The sequence below is a fragment of the Anser cygnoides genome, chromosome 10 (assembly GCF_040182565.1).
Source record: "Anser cygnoides isolate HZ-2024a breed goose chromosome 10, Taihu_goose_T2T_genome, whole genome shotgun sequence".
NCBI lineage: Eukaryota > Metazoa > Chordata > Aves > Anseriformes > Anatidae > Anser > Anser cygnoides.
The window spans coordinates 22994991-23007402 of NC_089882.1; the positions used below are offsets into that span (position 1 = coordinate 22994991).

Consider the following 12412-nt stretch of genomic DNA (forward strand, 5'->3'; position numbering starts at 1 on the left):
TCACTATTTCATTTTACAACAAAATGTAATCACTCAGCTCCATCAAGCTTCCCTGGGCCTGCAGAGCGCCCAGCCAAGTGAAAACACAAAGTGCAAGCCAAATGAAAAACCTTGCCGTGCCCCACATGGATTGAAGAACAGAAAAAGAGAAATGGAAGGTGTGTAAAAAGGGAAGGTGCTTGTTTACAGGACATGCAGGCGCTTATATTTAGCGGCTAATGTTCCATGCTACTAGTGAAAGACAACGAGGGAAGTAAAGCGGGTGTCAGATAGGTTAACCACAACCTTTAATCTACAGTTTCGGAATTGCTGGGCAGCTGCTTCTGGGAAACTATGCTAGGATGCAAAATAGGCAAGAAAACCCCAAATAGTTTGTTACCTCATCATAAAGAATAGGAAACAAATATTTTGGCATTTTGCAGGCATAAGGTATACAAAAGGGTAATAATTCTCTCTTCATGTCTTGGAGCTCACTTTGTTCACTGCCAAGTGCCTGTTAAACTGATGACTTGTCTTTTTTTGTGCAAAACAAATAAATGAAGAAAGATACTCTATTCATTTCAGAGCGGCATGGAAAACAATCAATCCTACTTCTCTCAGAATAAAATAATACTTTTAGCTTTATCATTTGACATGTTCTTTTCCACTAACAGTCAAAATCCAGTTTTCTGGACGAGAAGTAACCTCCTTCCCCTTTCTTTAACCACATATGTTGACAATTATATTGCCCTCCTCCAAGATGTTCACTTGCATATGCCCATACCATTCATGTAATTCACTTTCTGGAGGGACAACTGCAGCAAGAGTGTCTTAGATCTAAGAACTAATTCTTCCTATTCCATATGGTTCTCAGAGACAAATATATCACACACAAGGCTGGTCTTCACTAAAGTGTTATTTTCAAAAACGATGTAATTTCAACATCAAAAAAAAAGCACGCAATGATCAGAGAAAGTGATGGGAAGTTTTGTACTATATCCATCTGTCCTTTATAGATACAATACCTAAACCAGAAAGCTTTCCCTCTTTTGCATATGCAATTAATTGTGGGAGATAGTACACGTTACAGATCCACAAAATATTAGTTACAGACAGAAATGACAGTACAAAAATCAAAGGTTAAAACTAAGAAATAAGCTCTTTACAGTTGAATGCCTATAAAGTTTATTGGAATTGTTGCTTATAGTAGTCCCAGTAACGCATCAGTTTTTACACATGCTGTGCCTTGTTCTACAGAAAGCAAATGGAGATATTTCACTAAGTTAAGCATATGCATCATTGTTTGCAGGATCTTTTGCCTTCTAACACTAAAGACTGATCACCATCTCCCCATCCCCACCGACCAGCAGTACCATGTGTATTTCTCAGTTGCAACTCTTCATCCAACGGGACATGTAACAAAAATATTCTGGTCTCATTAAGAGGAAAGAAGAATGATCAAAATGAGTCAGCCTATGGACTCATATAACTAACACCATGAGACTCTGACAGTAGCCAAACCCAAGTACAGAGGAAAGAGTATTGGATCAGAGGAAACATTTACTGACGCTTTCCCAGAGCCCCCATCAATCTGCAAGCCAGGGGCCAGCAGATTTAGAATTTAAGGGCACAATTATAAAACTAATTATGGGGAAAAACTGATTTTGGAAGCTCAGGGACCCCCTGGCTTGGCTTATCTGACTGCAACTTTGGCATGCCTGCTTATTTTCACATGAACTAAATTGCCATCTTTATTTTTTTGTTTGTTTGTTTGTATTAATGTGTGTGGGGCAAAAAAAAACAAGACAGTCCATTTCCTTGATGTGGCAGGATACATGAACTAACCAGGACTCAACGAAGTCTGAAGTGATTGCTCCCTCCATTCTTACAAGACGTGCACTCATATGCTTTGAAGGATTCATCTCCCAGTATCATGTTCTCAACCTTCATATCACTGAATTCACTTGTGTAAACAACTCATAATTGTCCCAAGAAAGGAAAGAATAACCCAAAGTCTGAACAATGCCTCAAAAAGAATGAGGGTTAGCTCACCCAGATACAATGCAACTCCAAATTGGTCAAAGGAGACCGTTCCAATGACTTCATTAGGAGCTAAATTACGCTCTGAAAAAAGATAATACTGTCTATCGGAAGTTCCACAGGTTTGGACAAAGGTCACATTCTTTGACCATGACTGAGGGAATAAAATCCCAATCTATAACACCACCAGCTGATGCATTTTGGTCTCCAGGCTGAGCATTTTCATGCTGTATCAAACATGAGCACAGCTCTGAGGTCTTAAATGGACTCATATCACTTTTCCAGACAGAGTTTAAGTTGCTGGCCTTATACCATAAAAGCTCTCAATGAGTTTGGGGTGTAGTTATAAAGCAGAGATTCCCCAGGCAGGTTCCCTGCCATTTCCCCTGAAACGATGTGCTGGAAATGAAGTTACTGCATGAGAACCTTGATTCAAGTGCCTACTGGTGTCCTCATGTGGTATCATTCCAGGCAGGCTATAAACATGTAATTTTATTTTTATTTTTTAAGAAAGAATATCTTTGGCAGAAGGTGAACTGAGGAATAGGTAACGATTAGATGTGTATTTTGACATACTTAAAGTTATTTATTAAAAAAAGAACAAAATAATGATCCGGGAGGGTGGGGGGGAAATGTGTGCTAAAGATTTTTTTTCCTTGGTTAATAAAACTAGATTATACAATTCTTCCTTCTTATTTCTCTCTTGGTAACAAAGAAAAAGAACAAAGCAAGGGGAAGAATAAAGGAAAAACTGGAAAAAAAAACAGTAAGATTACAGTATCAGTAAAGTTTCATGGCAAGCATTCTAAATCATCACATCTTGAGGGAAACTCAGGGGAAGAAATAACAGGCTGGAACAAATTCCTTCTGATAACCTCTATCATAAAAATTACTTCGCAGGAAACTTTTTTCATGCTAACTGATTGGAGGGGAAAGAGGTTGGGAGGACAGGGAAGATGCAAACCATATGATATCTTACCAGTAGCTAATTAAATACATGGCTTCTAACTTTTTAGCGTCAAGGACTTATTACGTCTATGTCTTAAAATCAAAACAAACAAACAAAAAACCAAACAAATCCTTTTCTGTAGGTAAGAAACATACTCACTGATGCAGATCACTAATTTTCAACAATCCTAACAATTCTGGCTTTATGGAGCAGCTCTTTCTTTCTACCAATATCACAAAATGTAGAAAGCTGAAGAGGAAACAAAAGTTAAACCAAACCATTTAAAAATCACAGTACTGTGACAGATTTTATTTCATTTTTATCAGAACTACATGCTTGCTACCACTAGGAACAGACATTCCTTTTTTTTCTTTTTTTTCTTTTTTTTTTTTTAAACCTATATTAAATGTTGACCTAGAGCTTGCTGTGCCTTGGAGATCTGGCTCAGGAGTTAACTGCATGATTTTTATTTAAATAGATAAGCACTTAAGTTTGAAAATTAGACAAATACAGGTGAACAGGAAAATTAAATTACAAATTCAGTTCATACAAATATCTCATTCTATGCACTAAATCCTGTTAATTAGCTCAGATCTTTTAAAAATTCTTAAAATACTTATGAAACATTATTTACAAATTATATAAATAAATCCTAGGTCTCTTTTAAATTAACCAGTACAACAACAAAAAAGTCACCTTTTTGTACTGTGTGTACTAAAAATGTTCTTGTTTATTGATCATTTCCCAGTTGGCAGTATAAAACATTTGTTCACTTACATTAAAATGGGTTCAAATAGAAGTAAGGAAGGTATTGGTTTCAAAAGAAAACAAAACAATATTATAAATGCTTAAAATCAATGAGGCTTCTTAATGTTCTTTCCTGCACAGTTTGCAGTCATTTTTAGAAGTCCCTTCTACAGTATTTGTCTTGTGAACAGGTCATCTCAAAATAGCAGAGGCAAAGTTTTAGCCAAAGAAAATATTCAGTACATTGCTCACACTTCACAAAGACCTTTTTACCAGGAGGGAAAGGACAGAGAACGGAATGTCAGTGGCCAGCACAAGCCTTTACAACATTTAACTTAAAAGGCAGCATTTATAGAACTAATCACAGACTATACACATCCTGCACTGAACAGCAATCAAAAAGACTGGAAAATATACATTTAGGAAAACAAGAGACCAATGGTTTTCCATTGCCTTTGATAAAATTAATGCTTTTCTCCTTGTCTTTTGTTTTAAAACCAGCATCAACACCACCACCAACTACAACTATCTTTTCCTTTAACATAATATATGCCAGATAACTACTGTACGTGAGAAATGTACAATAAAAGGAGAGAAACCACTGAATTTCCTATGCAGACACATGAAAATATAAAGCCATACAGATTCCAAAGTGCCACGAATACCAAATTCAAGTGATGGTTTATAGCATGTACAAAAGAAACTAAATGGAACTTGCTCTATGGGTTGCTGAGCCCTTCAGCTGTATCTTCAGTTTCCCCTTTGGCTGCTTTGGAGAGAATTTCCATCCATTTCAGCTGCAGTTCTTCATCTTCTGCGCTGAAATATATAGTTTGCTGGGACTGGCAAAGCTTAAAGACATGCTTCACTTCAAACTTCTCACCAGAACCTGGAAAACTGACTTCGTATCCAGGCAGAGGAATGGGACGTGGACCCCGTCCATCCTAAAAGAAGAAGAAAGAGCAAATGTAAACACCCTGCACTAAATCATATTAGAAACGGGAGGAGCAGGGGCACACTGCCCTACCCCCACGGACGGCATGGTCACCAGGCACGTGCTTGCCACCATCAGCCTCAGGTCAGGCAGCTGCACCACAGCTCCCAGGGAACCAGTGCCTCCCTGCGTGCCACTCGCTGGTGCCTACCCTGTGCTACACTCACAGTCTGACGTCCCTGCTCACCCAGCTACCGCCACCAGGTTTCAGCAGTTGGGGTACAACAGTTTACACATCTCACCATGACCGATAACTTCGTACCTCTACCAACTCTGAGACGAGTGCTGTTACAAACTCCAGCACAGATCAGTTCTCTGGGGCCTCTGGGGCATGCACAAATGCACGCTTGTGCAGACACACACTTAAGTGAGCACACAAATGCACGCGCATTCTGCTTCTGGTTCAATTCTGCAGCTTAGAAAACAGGTAAGAGGAGGTACTGACTGCTTTAGGTTACTAAAGCAATAAAAGAAAATGACTTAGCAGATTTTTATTCTTGTTTAATGGATTCTCTTTTGCAACAAGAATACAGGTCCAGCAGCGACATGACTGGGGATTTTCACAGAGCTTTATATCTTTTACATGTTTGCTTCTTCTAAAAACCTTTGTATTAGGGTACAGGCAATCAGGTCCAGGTGAGAACAGCTCAATGCAGCCTCTCTGGGCCCCATAGAATATTTTGGTTAAATATCTTTTAACTGTCTTTTAACTGATAAGTTTGGTTAAAAGAATACAAATAAGCAGAGCTGGACACTGAGAGCCACAAAGACAACTACCAGGGAAGAGACTTGGAAATAAAAGAGAATTTCAAATTTTAATTCAATTGGTGAGTCTTCTCAGAAGGTCTTGGGTTATTTATGATCCCTCTCAGTGTTGTCAAGGGAAGTCAAAGCTCAGATTTTCTGACATCCTTTAAAGGCCAGATTAACTCACAGATGTAGGGAGCAATTAAGCTCTCTAACAGTCACATCCTGAGCATAAAAGCACTCCTCTGCTAAGCTCCAAAGAAAGGTGCACTTTGACAAGGCAGACTGTGTCATGACCAAGGAGGTAGAGAGCAAGCAACTTGTTTCAAATGATGCCAGCATTTTTAAAGGTGAGTCCCCAAGCTGAAGTCCACACCAGACAGATACCAAACATCTGTAAGGAGCCTTCCTGCAGCTACTTGTGTAACAAGTAAATCTGTAAGAGAGCCAGAGCCCTGAGAACAATGGCCATTAAAAATCTACTTTTCTAACACTTAGACTAAAGTAATGAAAGCTTCAGAAAGGCTCACATCAATGCGAACACAGACTGTGCAACTAAAGGGGCAAAAAAGCAGACAGTCTGTTTGTGATCTATTAAATTAATATAGGCTTCCTGATTTATTGATTGTTTATTATTGTTGCACAAAAATGCTAGGCCCATCTGCTTGAAGACCAAGTGTTATTCGATGAGATTTATGGCAGTTTTGCATCAAGCACTGAAGAATTCAGTTTGTCTTAAGTGCAATTTGTTGTGTAAAAACATCATAAAGTTACTAGATCCTGACGGCACAGCCACATCCATACAAACAGGGAGGTCTTGCACATGCAGCAGTTAGAGCTGGCACATACAGAATAGCTCTAGGCCTGGATACACAGCAGCACTAAAGCAAGACAGTATGGGACTGGTGGGCACAAAATGCAAAGGGCACATGCAAGCTCTGTCACGCCTGCTCCGCTGATCCCGTATTTAGGTTTTAGGATATAGATAATAAGACTTGTCGCATGGAAAATTAGAGGCTGCCCATGACAGTGAAAAATGGTATCATTTGTAGCCAAGAAGAGCAGCGTAAGAGCAAGCTGATGTTTGAATGGTACATGTTACACCTACCCGGTATGTGCAGATGCACAAATTAAACAGACTGTCTTTGGTCTCGCTTCCTCCCTTTCCTTAATACAATGTGTTTGTGACATTCTATGTAGATGCCTGATACAAAAGGAAGGGACTGAAATAATTTCTGGAAAGGTGCACTGTCAGATAAAGATGCACATAATGATGTGCAAGTCAGTCAGTGCTCTGGAGCCAGTTGGACATTTTACAGTGGCAGAATGAGGAGCTCCAGTAGAATTTGGGGAAAGACAGAGTGATTTCCATAAAACCAGCCAGCCTTAAGCTTGAGGTGGTCTTTGCTTACAAGCACACTCATATGATCCCACTCAGATAAACATGACAAACTGCTGCACAAATGAGTTTCAGTCTTATTTTATCTGTCTGAGGATTGGTATGATTTCCATACCTAAATAAGCTGTGAATTTTGTCCTCACGCATAAAGCCTTGTACACAACTTAAACTGTGAACGCTCAGGAAATGAATTCATTCTCCTGGAACAAGCATCTAAAGCAAAAGAGCAGTTTTCTTGCTCTTGCTATTTTAAAGCTATAATACTTAGCTATATATACATACTGCTATTTGCACTGGAATCCCTTCCCCAGCCTACAGGATGACTGCTGTCAGGGCCATTACTGTATCAGGAGTTCCAGATTTGGCTCAGTTTATTCCTCCTTCCCAAGAGGTAGTTATTAAAGACAATCCCACAACCTTCAAAGACAAAACTCCTAGGGTCATCCTTCACTTGATCTGTGTTTCAAGACCTTTAATGCCATTGTTGGCAGCATTACTCCCAAAAGACACCATTTTTTTTTTTTTTTTAGGCAAGGAAATGCTCCCTCCTCCCCCACTTTTTTTAAACCTTTCCAGAAGGAAAACTTTTGCAGCAGATATTCTGTTTGTTCAGCAATGACAAGCTCTGTGTTTAGATGCTCCATATGCTGGGAACAATTTGCTACCGCCAGCTCCTAAGGAGGATAACAGTTTTGCTTTCCCAGGAAATGGTCTGTGCTTCTCTCGGGTGGGCTGTGTATGCTATTCAGCAACTAGGACTAACAAATCTGTGAAAAAAAAATAGTATTTCACATATCTTAAAAACCCCTTCAGAAGATAAGTTCTGTATCGCAGTAATTCCGTGATAAATTATCTCATGCTTTTCATTTCTGTTGTGCTCTCAGCCACCATGCCTCTTTGCAGGCTCAAGGTTTGCTAGATGCCACGAGGCTGCTGTACAAAACAAAACACCTGGGAAAATACGACTCAAATATGCAGATGGTTCCCAACTGATTGCACCCGGTTCCCAACTGATGGCAGACACTCAGCCATGACGAGGGAAGCTCTGGGAGAGCTTTATCTAAGAAATCTAGTGTATTCCATGTAAACTGCAACTAACGGGAACATTAGGTTAATATAAAAGAATTGGGTTTGTTTCATACTTTTTTTCCTTCAGTTGGATGCTAATTGAAGAAAGCACGGGAATGGGAATGGCAGGCCCCAAAGAAGGGACTCATTTTTGCTGTTTATGGTCTCAGCCTGCAACTGTTGATTCCTGGTAGTAAATCCAGGCTTGGTTATTGAATGTAAGACAGATTAACCTTGTCCTGTATGCTTTCTTGCAGCTTTATTGGGTGATTTATCTCACATCTGAAATAGCTGAGGACAGTAACCACTAAATTTAACAGTCATAAAATTGACAATCGGTGTCAAAGACACCCCTTCCCCTAAAATATGGCACCTTACTAATAATACCAAAAGAAGCTCAAGGTCAAATTTGGCAGGACATGGAGCAAAGCACACAGCAGCTGAAGCACAGAAGTTCCTCCAGCGTTCAACCCTGGCTTTGCATGACTGGCAGGAGGGGGCCTGGAGGATTCAGCATCATTCTGCTTGCACTAAAAAGAACTGTTTCATGTCCCATGGGTTATTACTTACGCTGTCTTTAGACAGTCATCTGAGCACTAGGAGAAATTCTCTTTCTAGGTCATACCATGATAAGATAGGTTGCTTTCCTGCGACTTCTAGTTCCAGCCATCTCTTAGATGACGTATGTTGCTCCTGAGTCAGGACAGCCAAAGAATTTACACCTCCCTCCCTCCGTTCTTGCCCTCCTTCCCCAAGCTTGCCTGTGGATTAGGATGACTGAATGTATTCAAGAAACACGTGAGAGGTCTGAGAACGGATTTACCTTAATACCTGCTGCAGTCAGGACCCCGTTTGATTCTGGCCCTGCCATCAGGCCTCACATCAATATATGATGCTCTCCAAGATCCCACAAGACATTCTGGCTCGGTTTACATGGGATATGGGGCTTGCACTGGCGCTTTGCTGAGGCATAATTTTCACATCAATTGCAAAGTTTCGCAGTGAAGCCTTTCTCTCTGCTTTACTTTTTAAAGCTTTTTTGTTTCCCTAGACTGACTCCACAGAGATCTAAAAATTGGTCTTGTTGCACTAGTTTTAGTGTTTTGTCTGAGGCAGCTTGCCTTTTCAACTTGTAATTTCAGTCATGCATCTCCTGGTGACTAGAAGGGAAGCCAGGCAGCTTACTGCCCATGGGATAAGTTGGAAGCTTACCCAGTGAGGGCTTTGAATATCAGATGAAGCCAAGTGGGCCATGTCCGGAGCTCTAAATTCTAGCTTTCAGCTTCCTGAGCACTATGCTTAAAACATTACACATACTTGTTCAAAACCAGACGCGTTCTTTCTGACAAGAAGCAAAACACAGTTCTGAGGACAACACGTACTTCTTGCGGAATAGAATCACAGAATCGTCTAGGTTGGAAGAGACCTCCAAGATCACCGAGTCCAACCTCTGCCCTAACACTAACAAGTCCTCCACTAAACCATATCACTAAGGGCTACATCTAAACGTCTTTTAAAGACCTCCAGGGATGGTGACTCAACCACCTCCCTGGGCAGCCCATTCCAATGCCTAACAACCCTTTCAGTAAAGAAGTTCTTCCTAATATCCAACCTAAACCTCCCCTGGCGCAACTTTAGCCCATTCCCCCTCGTCCTGTCACCAGGCACGTGGGAGAACAGACCAACCCCCACCTCGCTACAGCCTCCTTCAAGGTACCTGTAGAGAGCAATGAGGTCACCCCTGAGCCTCCTCTTCTCCAGGCTAAACAAGCCCAGCTCCCTCAGCCGCTCCTCGTAAGACTTGTTCTCCAGACCCCTCACCAGCTTCGTTGCCCTTCTCTGGACTCTCTCAAGCACCTCCATGTCCTTCTTGTAGCGAGGGGCCGAAAACTGAACACAGTACTCGAGGTGCGGCCTCACCAGAGCCGAGTACAGGGGGACAATCACCTCCCTAGACCTGCTGGCCACGCTGCTTCTTATACAAGCCAGGATGCTGTTGGCCTTCTTGGCCACCTGAGCACACTGCTGGCTCATATTCAGCTGGCTGTCAACCAGTACTCCCAGGTCCTTCTCTGCCAGGCAGCTTTCCAACCGCTCATCTCCCAGCCTGTAGCGCTGCTTGGGGTTGTTACGCCCCAGGTGCAGGACCCGGCACTTGGCCTTGTTGAACTTCATGCAGTTGACCTCGGCCCATCGGTCCAGCCTATCAGATCCTCCTGCAGAGCCTTCCTTCCCTCGAGCAGATCAACATACGCACCTTACTTGGTGTCATCTGCAAACTTACTGAGGGTGCACTCGATCCCCTCATCCAGGTCATCGATAAAGAAATTAAAGAGGACCGGCCCCAGTACCGAGCCCTAGGGGACTCCACTAGTAACCGGCCTCCAACTGGATTTCGCTCCATTCACCACAACTCTTTGGGCCCGGCCATCCAGCCAGTTTTTAACCCAATAAAGCGTATGCCAGTCCAAGCCACGAGCAGCCAGTTTCTTGAGGAGAATGTTGTGGGAAACGGTGTGAAAAGCCTTACTGAAGTCAAGGTAGATCACATCCACAGCCTTCCCCTCATCCACCAAGCGCGTCACTTGGTCATAGGAGGAGATCAGGTTCGTCAAGCAGGACCTGCCTTTTATAAACCCATGCTGACTGGGCCTGATTGCCTGGTTGCCCTGCAAGTGCCGCGTGATGACACTCAAGATAATCTGCTCCATGAGCTTCCCTGGCACTGAGGTCAAGCTAACAGGCCTATAGTTCCCCGGGTCTACCCTCCGGCCCTTCTTGTAGATGGGCGTCACGTTTGCTAGCCGCCAGTCAACTGGGACCTCCCCTGATGGCCAGGACTGCCGATAAATAATGGAAAGCGGCTTGGCCAAAATAATTGCTATAGAGTAAATTTTATTTTGAATAGCTTTATAAAATCATGGGAAGTGTTTATTTCCCAGACTGTTCCCAGTTACAGCACTACGAACTGATGCTAATAAAAAGAAAACCCTTCATATCATTACAGTTACAGCAGTGTATGCTGTATTTGGCCCTCGTTATCTCTTCCACCCCATCCAGGGGATGAAACAAAGCTGCATATAAACATTTCAAAAGTCAAGTATAAAATTGGAGGTGGGGGATCTCATTTAAGTGTTGTCATTCTACATCTTCTGGACTAAGGAAGCCTGATTTGAATCTCTATCTTGGACTTTACTTGACTTTAATCACACACAAATGCTAGTTAGCTTCAACTGCGCACTTAATTTTTTAATTAAAAAAGTAAAAAAAAAAAAAAAAAAAAAAAGACTTTCTACAGTAGTTATTTCAAGTAAAGATGAAACCACAATGGTATGACAAGAAGCTTTAGCCAAACACAACCCCCTTTTTCAGGATGAAGAACATCTACATTTCCACAAATTCCTCTGCCCTCAACCCAGAACTAGAATAGTCTTAATTAAAAATAAATAAATAAATAAGCTTGAACCAGCGATTGTGACATTTAGGGCTACTTCACAGCTCTGTAGATTTTACAGGTAAGTGCTTTCCCTAATAAAAAGGTAATAAAACCTTTTTGAACACACTTGTCTGAAACCTCTGGAAAACAAAATATTACCAAAATTAATGATCCTTGCTTTGTCCTTCATTGTTAATAAATAAAAAATAAAATAAAAAAAAGCTGTGAGTTTAAACATTTGCTCAGAACTGTATCAGCAGCAACTATAGATAAGAAGGAAATCTGAAATCTCTGAGACTTTGTGCTAAATTCAGAATACCGAGTTGATTTTTGTTGTTGAGACCAAGTGAAATCCTTTGACCTATTTCTCAGCTAAATTTACATGGTTTTTGCTGTCTGATAACCCCCATGAACGTCACTTTACCTGGCTAATTCCTTGAAGATACAGAACAAGAGGTTCGGTCTTGGGGATGGTCACCCACATTTTGTACCAGGTCTTCCCTTTTTCAAGGAACTGGAGGTAGCTACTGAAGACGCTATTTTCAGCTGCTAATAAGCTTTGCTTCTGGATGAAGAAAAAGAAGAAAAGAGAGCTGTTCCCATTCATGTTTACATGGACAGAATACTTAGAATTAAATACAAAACAGAGCTCAGCTAAGTTGTCTAGAGTTAAAAAGATACTGAAGGACAAATGCTGGATAGCTTATGACTGAACAAAAGTTTAATCATCACTATATACCATCAAGAAACAGCAGAATTCCACGTAATAGAGACAGATGCTGAACTACCGTTCCCAGTGGACAGGAAGTTAAATTCTACCTCCACAAAGTACATTGCGAATGGCAATTAAGATGACACAGCTAGTTTCTTGCTTAGCAAAGTAGGCTGGGAGATGATTTGAAATTAATGAAAAAGGTGCCTTAGCATGAGAAAGCCTCATGTATATACGGGGATGCTACTGCTGCAAGTCTGTGTGGAATACAGCTCTAACATCAGTGGGAAAGGAACACGAGCCTGGAAACAGAGAAACAATTATTGCCCAGAACCTGCCCT

At 41.3% G+C, this 12412-nt stretch overlaps 1 protein-coding gene across 7 annotated transcripts in view; it reads right to left on the reverse strand.

Annotated features, from left to right (window-relative positions):
* Nucleotides 1–3256: 3256 nt before the first annotated feature.
* FGD3 (FYVE, RhoGEF and PH domain containing 3) overlaps nt 3257–12412 on the reverse strand; it is a 115468-nt gene continuing 106312 nt past the window's right edge. For 4 of the 7 annotated variants that reach the window (XM_048061399.2, XM_048061397.2, XM_067003250.1 and 1 more), the window contains exons 18-19: nt 11784–11924; nt 3257–4659 (exon numbers count right to left, since the gene is read on the reverse strand). In XM_048061399.2, coding sequence (XP_047917356.1) covers nt 4435–4659; nt 11784–11924 — 366 coding nt within the window. In that variant the 3' untranslated portion in view covers nt 3257–4434. The remainder of the gene's footprint in view (nt 4660–11783; nt 11925–12412) is intronic. The other 3 variants (XM_013187722.3, XM_013187723.3, XM_013187726.3) reach the window with 1 other exon arrangement.